The 17,107-nt window shown below is 33.9% G+C and overlaps 1 protein-coding gene across 2 annotated transcripts in view; it reads right to left on the reverse strand.

Annotated features, from left to right (window-relative positions):
* LOC118185478 (3-hydroxyanthranilate 3,4-dioxygenase-like) overlaps positions 1-17,107 on the reverse strand; it is a 168,951-nt gene that overhangs the window by 44,863 nt on the left and 106,981 nt on the right. For both annotated transcript variants that reach the window (XM_085819276.1, XM_085819275.1), the window contains one exon: positions 8,799-8,929. In XM_085819276.1, the coding sequence (XP_085675402.1) occupies positions 8,799-8,929 (131 nt within the window). The remainder of the gene's footprint in view (positions 1-8,798; positions 8,930-17,107) is intronic.

The following is a 17,107-nucleotide window of genomic DNA, read 5'->3' on the forward strand; positions in this document are numbered from 1 at the left end:
GCGAACGGGCTGGCTGCATGGGCGTTTTCGTGGTTTTCCCCATGTGTAACGTGTATGCGAGCCAGTTTCCCTTAGAATGTCCTTCACGAAGGCATCCCTCCCCTTAGACAGATAGCCCTAGTGTGCTTTGTCATAATTAAATAAACCAAAACCTCTTGATGAAACCAGTCTTTCCTTTCATCTCATACCTTCAAAATGTTTAGCCTCTAAAGACTGATAAAGGCTCTGACGAAATACTTCGTGAAGAACTTTCTAAGGGAAATCAGCTGTCATACACGGTACACATGAGAAAATCCACGAAATCGCCCATGCAATCAGCCCGTTTACCGGGGTTCGAACCCCGGAGTGAAATACCAGTGTTCAGCGACTTTACCGCTCGGGCGTTTGTGGGCCTTTATGAAATGGAAGGCGATAACTTTATTTAAAATGATTGTCTGAAATATCAAGATTATTTCGAAAAGTTGTATGCTTTTTAATATACTTGCAGAATGCCTAAAGAAAAAGAGCAAGAATAAAGTAGAATTGAAGAAAAAGAGAAGAAAAAATAAATTTTTGCATAAAATTTAGTATTTGTATTTTTTTTTTTTTTTATTTAAAACCTTTTAATTTTATGATATTTGATTCTTGAGATTTCAAAAATAAAATATTTGACTAAAATAGGAAAGCATTTTAAGAAACTAAATGTAGGATAAAATTTTGTAAAGCAATGGGCACAATGATAAAACTGTTTAAAGCAGTGTATGCAAGTCATCTTAAGTTAAAATGTCTGTTATACATCTCTCTTATTTATATATATCTTTTCTGAACGGAACATTGAAAGGCGTGTTAAACTGTGCTTTATTCTATTTTCTCTTTTAATATACGCAGTTTTCAAACGCATCGTAGTCTGGTTTACAAAGTATTCTTCCGAAAGAAACGCAATTCAAATAAATAAAATCAAATTCTGGAAAATTTATGTTAATAAATATATTTAAAATGCTCAATTCGAAGGAATAAGTAGAAAATTTTAAAACAATTATCTGAAGAGACAATGCAACACAAACAATTAAAATAAAAGTATAAAAATCTAAATATTACTTAAAATAATAACTATGACAAAAAATATATATAAAGAAGACTATTTGAAAAAAAATAAATAAATAAACGCTGCACCTTTATTTACGCAGTTCGAATAGGTAAATAGAAATTTTTAAAACAGTTATTCGAAAAAAAAAAAAAAAAAAATTCAAATTAAACAATTAAAATGAAATTCGGAAAAGAAAAAAATTACTTAAAATAATAATAAGTTATAATTAAAAATATAATATATATGAATATTTGGAAAAAAGGAACGATGGTGACTTTTTTTCCTCTCACGGGAAAGGAAGCTATATTGCCATATATTAAGAAGTTTGCCAAGTGAACTATACTTGGCGGAAACTGAAAAAAAAGCGCCAACATAAATTTGTGAATTTCTCCGTAAATTTCGCTCCAAATTTTACAAAATTTCATATTTAGGCGTAATTTGACTTGTAGAATGGAAATATGTAAAAACATTGGTATGTTATTTCAGAAATAGTCCGATTTTGTGTCAAAATACCTATGTTAGAATAGTGCTATATATAAATCTAATATATATCCTAAGTCGCGCTTTCGAGATATGAAGAACGCAATTTGAATTTTGTCAATCGGCCCAGTATAACGGGAGATATGGAACTGTCCTTTTTTTTTTTTTTTTTTTTTAGCAGTGTACAGCTATTAGAAAGGTTGGTGTTGGCCACTGCAGGACAACAACTGCAGCAGATAACACATATATCATCCTACAGGCGAAAAGAGCCCAAAACCAGTCAGCAAGCTCCACAGCTCAGCAACTGTGTACAGCAACCGCCGACAATTGTTGTGGTTTACTGTGTCCAGACATCTTCACAAAGATGGCCTATTCGCCCGCCGTCCTGAACGCTGCATCCCTTTGAACGTTGGCCATCAGCGCCAACGTTTAGAGTGGTGCAAGGAACGTAAAAACTAGGCATCTCATCAATGGAGTCGTAACCTCCTTACGGATAAGAGTCGTTTTAGTGTCCCAAGCGATTCTCAACGTCATCTCATTTGGAGAGAGGTAAGGACACGGTTTAATCTCAGTAACATCACGGAAAGAGACCATTATGGTGTCCTGGAGATCTCGCCTGGAGAGGCATTATGCTGAACGAGAGGACAGAGCTCCACGTTTTCGACAGAAGTTCTGTAAACGGAGATCGCTATTGTCAGGAGGTGATCCTTCCCTATGTGCGTCTGTTCCGAGGTGCAATTGGACCAGACTTCGTTTTTATGGATGAAAATGCACGGCCATACTGAACTCCTGCTGTTCAGAAGCTACTGAAAAGTGAAGATATCACTCGAATGGATTGGCCAGCGTGCTTCCCTGATTTAAATCCCATAGAACATGTGTGGGATGCTTTGGGGAGACGCCTTGAGGCACGATTACATCCTACGCCGAACACCCAACAACTGAAACAGATGCTGATTGAGGAATGCCTCAAGATCTCTCACCTCAAGATCTGTTGAACAATCTGGTGCTGAGTATGAGGAGACGGTGAGAAGCAACCATTGCAGTAAGGGGAGGGCATATCCCGTACTAAGGAACATCTGCTTATTGTTCTTCCTCTTACACAGACAATCATCTGTAACGATACTATGAGTTCAATAAAGCATGTTTTTGTTTAATTCCATACTGTATGCATTGTATTCATTTTTGCGCACTTATGCTTTCGTAATCGTTTAAATACAAAATGCTGTCTCTTATTTCTGAATTTCATGTCTTTCAGATGATATCTCATAGAATTATGTCAAAAGGAACACCTGTTGCTTAAGTTTTGCACACCAGTGTATTTTAAATGTGTGATATGATCTGAACAAATTCCTTTTATTTAAATATTTTTATTATTTATTATTAGCAGCAAAGGTGCTATTTAGCTCAACCCCCTGTTTTCAGTCCGTATGACTTCAGATGTTACCAAATGTTATCGCCATGTCTTATTAAAAGAAAAAAAAAAAAAAAAAAAAAAAATAGAGCGAACATTTTAAAACGAATTGGGAACATTTAAGACTTTAGAATAGAAGAGAAACACGCCAATGTGACAATCAAAATCGAAATAACAACCTTGTATTTCGCGTACATAGACTTTATTGAGAATTCCAAATATATACGATATAAATTATTTTTAATTTCCACTCATCAGTTTGTTGCCATTTTTGAGAAGGCTAAGGTATTTAAATTTTCTTTTGAATTTAATATGCCAAACATACATTAACAAACTAAGCAATTTAAAAGCAATAAACGCAGTTCCTTATCCTCTTTTATTAAGTTACAGCTGTACCCGTTGCGCATCAGTAGTATGAAGATTCAGTGGTAATCTACGTTCCTCGAATATATGTGGTGATTCAGAAAAACATAATATCACAATTTTTATGAATAAATCAAAATCAATAATCACAAATCAATTGATAAATATAAATTGATTTAATGTAGTATAATAATATCACAATTTCAGAGATCTCACATCATCACTGCGTCACACCTTCCATCGAGTAACTGAACACATCAATCGCGCTCTCAGCGCCCTCTAGCATTACGCGGGTCTTACCACCCGTGAAATGACATTAGCTGGATTTATTAAAAGCATTATGTATTTTTTTTTCTTTTTTATAGTAACTATTTTAGGCGGCTGGCCGCGCCAGTTACTAGTCATTTCAAAAGTTAAACAGACAACAAAAGTGATTGGACGCAAAAGTGAGGTTCGAGAATAATAATCCTTCTGAGCTAAAAAATGTATGGCAACATTAACACTGTATGGGGAATTCTAAAGGTTTGCTGCTTTTAAAAATTTTGGAATTTTGCTGTTGAATTTTATAGGCTGTAAGTGCGAAGAAAGTGGTGTTTAACAATAAAGTTAAAAAGACAAAAAACGTTGTGTCAGCAGAAGCCAGTCCAAGAGCAGACAGATAAATTCAGAGATCAATGAAAGCAATAAAAACTGAACAACTCTTTAGTGCAGCATTTAAATGTTTTAGGTTAAAACATTTAGGTTTTTCTTCTCTTTCTTCCCTTTTTAGTCCAAAGGGGCTTTGTCCCTGAAGGACTATTGTTTTCGTTTTGCGTTGAATCACTATAAATGTCCGTTTCACTTTTCAAACTATTGCCACCAAATTTTAAAGTCTTGCATTAGGTTTGAAGAAATTAAATAATGAAAAATCTGCATAAATGTATGTCTATTTCTCGCATTGTGATAAAAGAACGGTACCTAGAGCTCGGTACCATCGAATTTTGAATGACGTAATCCTCCTACGAATATGGGCTTGTGGAAGATCAAATTTGAAATGCAGAATTTGTTTTATAATCGATTTCTTATTTTGTAAAACTTAACGAATTTTTGAGTAAAAACTCAACGATTTCAAAGCGAGCAATGGCAACACTCTACGGGGGAAAAAAAACCTTTTTATCTCCAGCGCGCGGATCTGTGTATCGAAAATTGTAAAGATATGCTCATTTTAAAATTATTTTGCGACTTTGCTATTGAACTGAATTTTATGGTTTAAGTGCAAAGAACATGATATTTAGTAACTAAAGGTAACGCACAAAACGTTAAAAAAAATCGCCCCTTTGGACGAAATTTAAAATCTGAAACCTTTCAGATCTTTTTAAAAAAGTTTTTGTAATTTTTGTTTATTTTTTTTTTTATTTTACGTTTTTAAAATTTTGTGTTTGGAACGCGTTATGCATTAATGAGTTGGTAATTATAAAAAGTACCTCTTAAAAGTCAAGAAAGTAAACGGAAAATGTACGTTACATTCACGAAGCTGCAATTTCGTATAAAATAATTTCCCCCTTAGGTCTGTTTCTCATTGCCAAATTCATAACTGGCAGACCAAAACCAGACAAATTGTTGCCTATATTGGGCTTTCGCACTTAGCAGTTGGCAAGTATAAGGAACAGTTGATCATTTCTCGCTGGACTTTCGCCGTATGACAAAAATGAAGTTTGCATTTAGTAAAGTTATTAGATGTCTGCACTTCACACGAGATGGCGACACCAGGCAAAGAAAACTCGAGTAGTCCATTACTGGTGGCATCTGTAAAAATGTCTTTATTTTTCTCGTACTTCAGAACCATTTGCATATCTATTTACTTAGAAAAACGTGTCGCGATTATACTGAATCCGATTTAATCTACAAAACTTACAATTTATCATTGACTTTACAAAAAAAAAAATTCTTGCAATTGTTAACCTTTTAATCATTTAATTTAGAATAATGTTGCAGTTTCACCGTAGTGCGATTCGAAAGATGAATGCTACTAACTATATATTAAATTAAAATCTAAATTTTTATTAGATGTAATTTCTTATGCTAAAAATAAGCAATTTTTTTTTTTTTTTTTTTTTTTTTAGCCCAAAGGGCGTTAAGCCCAGAAGGGGTATTCATTTCATTTCGGCATTTCGCGTTGGTTCACCATAAAAGTCTGAATCACTTTTCAAATTGTTACCACCAAATATTAGAGCCCTGCATTATATTTAAAGATATTAAATAATGAAGAATGTGCGTAAATGTATGTATGTTTCTCGCACTGTAAAAAAACAACGGTACCTATAGACATCAAATTTTGAATAGCAAAGTCCTCCATTCGAATATGAGCATCTGAAAGCCTAAATTTGGAATTTGTTTTATTATCTATTTCGTGTTTCGTCAAACATTAACGAATGATTAACCAAACATCGATTTCAAACCTTTCCATTGGCATAACATCGCATGCATCTTCAAGCACGGATATTTTATGCACGAGGTTTCTTTACATTTCTTCCTGCTTTTTTGCTGGTAGCAAAGCAACAGAAAGACGTAACAATGTCTAACGGTTTTTGCGTCGAATGACTCTGTATGTCAGTATCACTTTTCAAATCCCGTTTTCAATTAGCCTTGAAAAAGCGTCCCCCTCAGCTTAATGTAAAATTGGAACCCTTTCAGATTTTTTTTTGTTTTCATTTTCTTTTTAAATAGCACCAGAGGCGCTATTAATATCGAAACCTACTTCTCATCTTCATCTTTTGTGTCAGAATCATTTTTAAAAATTTGAAATTGTTGCCGTCAAATGTTATCGCCATGTTTCGTTTTTTTTAAAAAGTAAACAATAGAAAATCTGCATGTGTGTATGTATGTTACTCAGACTGTGGAAAAACGACGGCACCTAAAGCCCTCGAAATTTTAATACGCGCAGTCCATCGCCAAATATGGGCTTTGCAGAGCCCAAATTTTGAAGTTCGATATTTTTTTAAATTTATTTCCTATTTTGCACAACTTTATTCTATTTTTGTTGAACAAAGTCAGCGATTCGAAAGTGAGCAGTGGCAACACTGTTAGAAATAAAACATTTTTATCGCCAGCATACCATACAGTAAAAAATAAAAACCCATTTTGGACAATATCCAAATTGGGATGGAAGCATTCGATCTATTAATGAACACGGAATATGGCCCATAAAATTCTGCAAAGAACTTTACATATAACAGATAATACTGTATGTAATTTAAATATCGCCTATTTTAATTCAAATAACATTAAATGTCAAGAGACTGTATTTTTTTTTTTTTTTTTATTGAAAATTTTAAATCCTTGTGCACCACATAGTAAAAAAATACAACAACACAACACAAAATAAAATAAACTTACAAATTCACAGATGATACGTAAGAGATAAATTTACAGAAAAAAGAGAAAGCCATTTTATGTTGAACAAAAACATGAGGAGGGGGAGGAAATGTAATATTCACAGAGTTTAACTTAGAAATGAGTTCCTTTCGTCCTTCCTTTTTTAAATAAACATAATACTGACATAATGATTATTAATGAAACTCATTTACGCCGCTGTGACCGTTTTTAAATTGCTGGATATAAATTATATCGCAACGACCATCTTTGTAACAGAGGAGGAGGTAACCTCATTACGCTTAAAAATCATCTCAAATCAACTTTACATGAGACTTCTAGAAATACGTGCATTGAGTACACCGTTTGCGTCATACGAATGTATATGAATACGAATTACAAAGAAAAAATAAAATACATTATTTAACTACATTTCCTATAATTGAAGATCCTTTACTCCAGAATATTTTAACTTCAGAACAAATGCATTACGTGCCCTTTCCGCTAACCCTCCCCCAAGGCATAGACTCCTGCATCAACCCAATGCTTCATCCTGTGAATATTTTGGCATCCCCGATTCTTATGCTAAGAAGTCTAGAGATTATTCCCTCCACTTTTTTGGACCACTTTGCTTATCGTCTCGATCTTTGTTATTTATAACCAAGAGACCGACAAATTAACAGTTCCGCTTTTTAGTCGCAGTAATAATTTAATTTACAGTCGCAGTAAAATTCAGTGTTAAATCCAATATAAGAAAAAAATATGGAAAGTTCATATCCTCAATAAATTTAAAATCAAATTAAATTTTTGTCTATAGAATGAAAAAGTAGAAACTTAAATTTCAGTAATAAATTTAATTCTATAATAGCTTTACTCTATTTGAAAATTTCAACTCTTAAACACACCTGTGTTTTCTTCAAAACAAAGCAGAAGAAATGTAAAGAAATTTATCCTCCAACGCAGATTTGCTTGCTTTCAATCATAGTTGACACTGCAACTGAGTCTGAAGAGAATATTAAAATTCGAGTATTAATTTTAATTCAAAACAGTTTCTAAAAATAAAGTATTATTGCGTGCATATTGGTTCCTAATCATCAATTAAATGCACATAGAACCGATGACAGATGGATAAAATATATTTTCCGAAAATAAACACTTCTGGAATTTTTCCACAAAGGCACTTGTACAGTTCTTCTCATTATCACAGAGGACAATCAGTAGGCACACTCAAAACTACTGAAAACTTTAAACGCAAGGCAACGCAAATGCAAAGCACATCTAAATGGCGAAGTTCGTACGGAGAATTGTCAGTTCTAACCAAAATTTTAGGTCTGGCCTAAATTCAAGTTCCAGTCAGCATGTCGTGAATCCTAGCAATATATCACAATGAGTTATGATTTATAGAAGTGAGGCTAAATCACGCGATAAATAAAACATGAACATGTAATTATTAGTGCACACACGAACAACTTCTTTATACATATTTTATTGATATTATACATATATATTTTACTAATATATATTTTTATTGTGTATTATAGTACTATAAAATTATAAATAAAGTATATAAAGTTGTGCTAAATCCGAACTAAATTGAAAAGTGATTCTCTCTCCAGTCCTAAATAGTTTTCCTCAGTCTGCCGAGAAATTTCCAGCGCCTGCGATATCTCGAAATTGTTGGAAGGCAACAGTTACATTACATAAAAGCGGACATGTTTACAGTTACATATAGGTATCAGACCAATTATAGTTATACGGGGATCGAACCAAAATGTCGCCTAATGGTCAGCAAGTTTGGCCACTTTTGGCGATTCATGGCCAAATTTGACGACAAAAATTAGTTGCCAAAACCATCGCCTGCCTTACGCTAGCCATTTTCCTCAGTGTTAAATGGGATTGCTCCTATAACATTATTCTTCCGGCGAAGCTTCGCAATTTTTAGGCATTTCATGTTATATTATCAAGAGTTACTAGAATTTCACATATAATATCATTACAACTATTTACATACATAAAATTCGTAATAATATTAATAAAACATGTATCAGAACATGTACATTTCTGGAAAAAAGCGTAATTTCAGTTATTACATGCGTATTCGTATAAAAAAAATGCTTCGAAACTCACCAGGAACTGGCTTGCCTGTTTTATACTGCTCGGATGCAAAGAATTCTTTAATCAATGGCCCAAATTCTTCTAAATTTTCACAATGAAACCATTTCTCATAAAGTATTTCGTTGCTACCGTCTACGTAATATCTAAGAAATGAAAATAAACCATATTTAATTTAACGTGAAGTAAAATTACTGGTTTAAAAAACAAGACTTTTTTACTATTTATTTTATGTTAGTTAATATGCTGAAGAAATGACTCCCATTTAAGAGTACGACATTGACGCAACTTCGTACTTCTCACTGAATTTTATATAAATATATCTGGGCGAAAGTACAAAATGAAAATACACTTTTAAATGCTTTTAGAACATACTGCGGCTAAGCAAATTTTATGCATTCTTATCACCGCCAAATGACAGCCCGGCGGGGACCTAAGCAATGATGCCTTGTTTAAGTTAGTCACCTAAGCCTTGTATAAGCCATTTGGTTTCCTCTACTAAAATATAATTATGAATTTCCATTTTCCCAGATGTTTTTGTAGAATTTTATTTTTGTAATTATGTATCAACTTAAAATGCATTTATGTATGTACAGCATATTTATGTATCTCTTAAAATGCATTTATATATATAGTAATGCCCAACCAATATGGAAACAGTTTAGAACATAATAATCATAATGCTGTAAACTGCGTTATAGTTAATTTAGTCTGATATTTTACATTTTAATGATATTTATTTCAGCTATTCCTTTTGTGCAGAACATTCCAATTATAGTAGCCATTTAATGATTTACTAAACTAATTGTTAAAAACTAAAGTATAATAAATAGCAAAAAATAAATATAGCAATTTTTAAAATCAGTAAACTATGTTAGTAGAAAAGTAATAAAATAATAAATGCAAGAAAGGAGGCTTTTGTAAATAAATAGGTTCATCATTCAATTGTAATTACTTCAAAATTGCTCAACAAACTTAAGTATTTTTAAAAGCAAAACATGCACTTTTTAAAAATTAATATTTTTTATTTTATTTTTAAAAATTTATCTAATTGATAAAATTTAAATTACATGTAATTTAAAAAAATATTTAATCGACAACTTCTGTAAGCATTTGCGGCATTATTATAATTAACAAAAGATGTTTCTCATACCCTACATTACACACCTTATATTACAACTGGTTCATTTTTGTCTATATTGATGAAAAGATATTTGACTGTTTCGCTTTTTTTTACCCTCATAATAAATTACGAACTTGTTTCTAAAATGTACGCAAGTGGTCGTCTCTGAAATGTTCTCGTGACTCTTTTGTTTTCTTTATTTTCTTTTCCTCGTTAGAAATGTTTGTAACTTGGATTTCCAATATTTCGTCTCTCAATACGTTACATTAAGTTATGTTACCATAGCATTTATCAGCTATATACTACATAATTACTAAAAAAAAATAAAATAAAATTTTTAATTACATTTCCTATAATTGAAGATCCTTTACTCCAGAATATTTTAACTTCAGAACAAATGCATTACGTGCCCTTTTCACTAACCCTCCCCCAAGGCATAGACTCCTGCATCAACCCAATGCTTCATCCTGTGAATATTTTGGCATCCCCGATTCTTATGCTAAGAAGTCTAGAGATTATTCTTTCCACTTTTTTGGACCACTTTGCTTCTCGTCTCGATCTTTGTTATTTATAACCAAGAGACCGACAAATTAACAGTTCCGCTTTTTAGTCTACTCATCTCCGGTAGCTAGTACTACAGATTCGGAAAAAATACCAATTTTCCGAAGAGTTGCCATACCATTTGACATAATATTTGCTGCTTATCTTTCAAATTATAACAGAAGCTTTTCTAGAAAACTGATCAATTGAAATTTAAATACAACGCGCCTATCTGTTAATGACATTATTAATATTTATAACATTAACACAAAGAGCAAATGATGTTCCTAACGACATAGGTTAGGATCCTCCATTTACAGTTTTCATACCTATTTAATGCCCACCAGTGTTAAGTAGTACTTTCAAGCAAACACAACTAACAAGTGTTAAATTGCTTAAGTTCACGCCGGGAAATAATGTTATGAATCCTGGTCACGGCACCAATGTTATATAGAAAAGTTTCGACACCAAGGTTAAATAGCTTTACTTCAAGGTACCCTGTTATATCTGAAATTCCTATAGGTTAAATGTTAAATATGAAGCTACTTGCCGTGAAAAGGTTTCTACTTCCTCTTAGGGAGGAAAACTAAACTCTTAAGAATTTGCCAACTAACAAAATTTTAGTGATCGTATAGTGAAACGTGTACAGCATTTTTGCGTTGTGAAAAAAAATGCATCCCGGGACCGCGCCGTGAGAGGATCGAAAACATAAAACATATACAAGAAATATAGGAAAAAAACATATTAAATATATAAGAAAACATACTGTAAGAGGTTCCAGATTAAATATCAGTTTATTCAATTACATCACAATAAGAAAAATCTTAACCTCATCTGAGAGTCTTTTCATTTAAATTCATAAAAAAAACTTAAGGTTTGTCTGGTAATTCAAAAGAAAGGAAAGGGAAACAATTTAAGGCCTGAGAGTTAAATTTTAGATTCGACGTTGTTTTTACTGCTAAGGACGTTTTTGAAAAAACTTGCCTAAAGTTCAAACACACCAAAAAAAATAAACTTATCTTGAGGGGACATCTTGAAGTGGAGGACTCGTATCTTATCAAGCGTTGATGTCGGCCGGGCTCATCTTGACACTGGTTCTAAAAATGTAGGCGCCAATTCCCACTGTAGAACAGAAACAGGAGCACTGCTGCCCAGGACGGCTATCCGCTTGGTCCTGAAAGTCCTATGTCAACACGCAGGTAACTCGTTCAAATTTCGCCTCTTTACGAGCACGCCACAAGGAAGAGGGTTTTCAGCTTCAGGTCAGAAACGTTTTTTCTAGGCAATTACGGCTCGCCTGTTCTTACTCATCCCAAGAGCAAGCTTCACGAGTAACGTCCCAAGTAAGTTCCACCCGCCAGTCAGTAAGAGAGAGAATCCAACTCGAATTTCCTTCAAGCCAGTTTTCAAGAGCAACGTCCACAAGTCCAGGAAGCCCGAAAGTCAGCGAGTCCAAGAGTCCAAGAGTGAGTGTGTAAGAGAGTCTCGCCTCTTAACCAAAACGCGGCCGGGGAGCATATTTGCCGCTCCCCGCCGGGAAAACATTTTTCGTCGTAATTACATCTTCTCTCTCGCCTTTTCAACCTGTTTTCAGGAGTAACATCCACAAGTCCAGCCAACCAGTAAGTGCGCGAGTCCAAAAGTGTAAAAAAGTCAAAAAGTGAATCCAACTCGAATTTCCTTCGTCTCCTTCACAAAACGGGCTCCCACTATGGCTTCACTTATCGCCCCCTTAATTTATGGCAAAATTTGCGTTTTCAACTCCAGAATGCGGAAATAAGGGTGATCGCGCATGCGCGCCCTTCTTCACTTAGCCAACAACCAGACCCTCAATCGCCAAAAACCTAAATGACTTACATTGAAAGACAAATAGCAACCTTTGACCTTTCTGTCACGTACTTTCCTCTCTTAAGGTCAACTAACAATGAAAATTCTTTCTCGAACATTCTAAAGGACAAAGCGCGCGAAATCATGACTGAATTTCAGTAGACTGAATTTAAGATTCAATTTTAGGTAAAGTTCTAATTTCCAAAAGTTCTAAGGAAAATTGATAAAGCACTTATCTGTGATTTTGACGACTTGAAACGCACCCGGAAAGGTACTGGGCTGGCCTTGCATTCTGGGAGAAAATTCAAGGGGTTATAATACCACCATAATTCCTAAAAAAAATTCATTCCGTAAGGGGAACACAGGCGTCTACGGAGTCTCACGCTTTTCGGTGCCACTGGGGACAATTCCGGATAACCCCGACTCCATTCTTTTTCGGCAACACAATCCGCTCGCACAGCCCTGTAGAAAACAAGCCCTCGAACCAGCATCCGAGCAGAATCTTCAAGCTCGTAGTCAGGATGTCGAGTATAAAATCTCACATTGGCCAGGGTGGAACATGGCCTATAATTTTGGAAATTAATACTCGCTGGATAATTTTTTTTTCTTTTCGACAGCAAGGCGACGGCCGGATAGTGTCGGCTGTGATCCGCCTGACTCACCACTTATTCATCCACAGAAACTTAACAAATCCTTCAGCCTTGGAAGTCCGGCAAAAAGTCTTAATCCTGAAAGTCTTAAATCCTTCAACAAAACTCGTCCAAAGTCGGGCAAAAAGTAACGTCCAAAAGTAAGTTCAGCAAGCAAGTACGTCTCGCCATGTCTCGCACGAAAAAAAAAAGTCTCACACGAAAAAGGGATTCAAACTCGAATTTTCTTCGTCTCCTTCACAAACGCGGGCTCCCACTATGGCTTCAATTATCGCCCCCTTAATTTTGGCAAAATTTGCGTTTTCAACCCCTGAATGCGGAAATAAGGGTGATCGCGCATGCGCGCCCTTCCTCACTTAGCCAACAACCGGACCCTTAATCGCCAAAAACCTGAATGACTTACATCGAAAGTAAAGTGGCAACTTCTGACCCTTCTGTCACGTACGTCCTGTCCTAAGGTCAACTGCACAATGAAATTCCTTCTAGAACATTCTAAAGGACAAAGCGCGCGAAATCATGACTTAGCAAAATTGCCTCCCTTTCCCTGCTTCTTTCACAATGAATAAAAGTTTGTACAAGATTTGCAAATAAAAGAAAATAAATAATATTCATTTAAACTAAATAGTATTTCCAGAAGCATCTGTTTTTCCCCAAAATTAAAGCCTTAAAATAAATAATTCATAATCAAATAAAAATTAAGATTTCCATAAATCATAAAATCATTCACCCAATTTTTATAACGCTATCAGATAATTTGTCTACATAACACAAGTTAAATTTTCCTCAAATCAAACATATAATATCAAGATCAAATTTGCGTTATGTTTTACTAGAATAACCGCGTGTTGATGACTGGTGAAGACCATTCACAAAGAATAAAATCATACTACTTAATATATCAATAAAACAAACATTTAGAAAATAAATACTATTTAGGATTTTATTTTCAACTTAGAAAGATTACGAGAAATACAATAAACAAATATGATATAATTAGCCTCCTGGGAGACAAAAAAAAAAAAAAAAAAAAAAAATATATATATATTTTTCTTAAACTTTATAACTGAACTGCCAAACATTTGGACATTCCACCTCATACCAAGTACACAATTGTTTCATAAACATTATCGAATTAAATAAGTAACAGGATGAATTAGAATTATAAATTCTTATATTGCACAAATTCATTCAATAAACAAATGTTTACAAGTACCGGATGGATTATGAAGTATAAATTCTCATATTGCACAAATTTAGTACTGCTTTTCGCTGTTAACCCGCGAGCACGCGCGCCTAAATTACGAACATGAGAAGGCGCTCTGGGTATGTCATATTCGAAAGCAATTAACACGTTTTAAATTACATTAATAATATAAATATGAGTATAAATGTGGATTAACATAAAAAAACAATGAACTTTTGAATATTTTAAAGAATATAATAAATGAAGTACTTAACATACAATTATTTTGCACATCTCTGGCAGACTGGACATATGCTCTATACAAATACTGATATTACATTTCTCGCGCAGAAACCGTGTGTTTCTGCCCTTGTTTTTAGGGCACTCAGCGCATCTTCTGTAAACGTTTTTCATATTTTTAGATGGTAGTTCCATGTTGCAATCTCCTGAAATTATTTTTTCTTTTAGTTTCAAAGGAAGCATGATTTGCTGCCGCCGTTGATTTAAGTAATCTTCCACTTTCGAATAGCCAGTATTTTCTAGAATTTTAAAGATAATGCTTTTAGAACTAGTCCTAACATTCGTTCAAATTTTTGTTTCTTCCATACCAAGCCATTTTTACCAAAATAATTTTCATAATTTCATTGATTTTCTAATTCACTGTCTAATTCAGTGTCTGTATCACTGTCTGTTGATGAATTATAATTGCTGTTGTGTTTCATCTATTAATTCTTCCTCCTCTTCTCTAGACGTTTAATCATCTGTTGAAATCGTTTCTAGAATATTTCTCAACCTTTTCCATTTCTTTATCATAACTTAGATTCCGTTCCATGCTGACTAACTAAGAAACTGAGGGTGAAAATCTGAGAGACGCGAGAAGGCGCGCGGGTGTCACATACCCAAACGTTACAATTCCTAGAAAAGTAGTTGAAGAATCACTTCACGGATTTCCCAGCTTCATTATTGTGACCTTGAATTCAGCTACAAAATGTTTTGTCCATTTCCAGATGTTACGAAGCGAATAACGATACTAATGCGTAGTTCGAAAGGCTAGTAATAACTTGACGATTCTTGTTCGAACGCTAATTTTGTTCCGACGAATATGCATCAGTGGTAAATTTGATCTTGATTTGGATACAAAAAATTCATGACGATATCTTTCATTTATATTTAATGAAAGCACCAAAATATATCACAGCAATACCCATACATCGCAATGGCGAACTACAGTTACATAATGTTAAAAAAAAACAGAATTCTTTTGGCGCAACAGCGCCCTCTATCCTATGAAAAGTTCCAACACACCCCACCTGTGCTCTTTTAAGAGCACATTAAATTTACATATCAATAATATATTTAGATATAATCAAAACCAATATGCACAAATTAATACTGAAACTACATTGCAAATTAAATACAATACATGAAACAAACATATATATATATATAACTTTAAACTTCAAAATGATAGATTAATTGGACGGGTCTTCGATAAAGTCCTTGAGAAGTACGAATCAAACATGAACGCACATACCCATCCCTACCTTTATAAACTTCTTCTATAATTCCAATAGGCCATAAAAATTTTGATTTCGTCGACCCCTCCAGCAATACAACCTCACTCTTTTTAAGATTCCTTTCATTAGATGGATTTAGAAAAGTATGCGCAGACCGTAATTCGAGGAGATAATTCTCCTTCCACTTTTTCCAAATTTGTTTCAAAAGATTAGTTTGATACAGTTTTCTCCTAGTCAAAGTCTGCCTGTTCAATGGTTCATTCCTGAAAAGGTCGGCGAAATGTACAGGATAAGAAATATTTTCTTGCCCTGGAAACAAGAAATGGGCAGGTGTAAGAGCTTCTGGCTCTTTTATTTCATTATGGACATAAGTAAGAGGTCTATGATTTAAAACTAACTCAATTTCTGATAGAATAGTCATCATTTCCTCAAAGTTAAGAAGAGCCCTTCCGAGAACCTTTCTCAAAGGATCTTTGATACTTTTCATAAGCCTTTCATAAAAACCACCCCACCAAGGCGCGTGAGGCGCAATATATTGCCAAGTTATGCCGTTTATTGATATGAAATCTTTCAATTTTGAATCTATTATAATTTTTGCAAATTCTTTAAGAATTTCATTAGTGGCTCTAAAGCTCTTAGCATTGTCGGAAATGATAACTTTACAATTTCCTCTCCTAGCTAAAAATCTCCTTAATGACAAAATAAAATTTTTTGTTGACATATTTGCGATTAATTCTATGTGCACAGCTCTAGTAACACTGCATGTAAATAATGTTATGTAAGCCTTTTGAGGCGTATCCTTTCCTGATTTTATTAAAACTGGGCCAGTGAAATCTATGCCAGTTACAGTAAAAGGAGGGTTTTCAGTAATTCTACATTTAGGTAGTTGACTAGTTATTTGTTTAGCTGGTTTCAACTTATACTTTCGACAAATTAGGCAGTTACCTAATACTCTTTTTATAATTTGTCTACCTCGTGGAATCCAAAATCTAGACCTAATTTTGGCTAGCGTAAATGTAACTCCACCATGAAAAATTTTATTATGTTCTCGAATAATAATTAACTCTGTAAATTTAGACTGCTTAGGAAGAAGTATAGGATGAGCTTCATCCTTTGTAAACGCTCCTTGTTCTAACCTTCCTTTTATGCGCAATACACCACAACTGTCGACAAATGGGGCTAAATTCGAAAGTGGAGAGTTTTTAGGAATCGATTTACCATTTTTAAGGTTCTGCAATTCTAAGTTGAACTCTATGTTTTGCTCATGTTTTATCCAGTCTATTTCAGCATTTTGAAGTTCTTCTGCTGTGAGAGGACCTGCAATCGTTTGTCGTTTTCGAAGTTTATTAACAAACCGTTTAACTAGTGCAGTTACTCTTAGTACTTTTAACAAACAACTATATTTCCTTAAATCTAAAATAAATTTCGAATTTTCTACCAAACAGTTATTTTGCACTGTACTTTCAAATTCTCTTTTTAGCTCT

The sequence above is a fragment of the Stegodyphus dumicola genome, chromosome 6, assembly GCF_044657685.1.
Source record: "Stegodyphus dumicola isolate Sdum_Otavi_A_Nest chromosome 6, ASM4465768v1".
Classification (NCBI taxonomy): Eukaryota; Metazoa; Arthropoda; class Arachnida; order Araneae; family Eresidae; genus Stegodyphus; species Stegodyphus dumicola.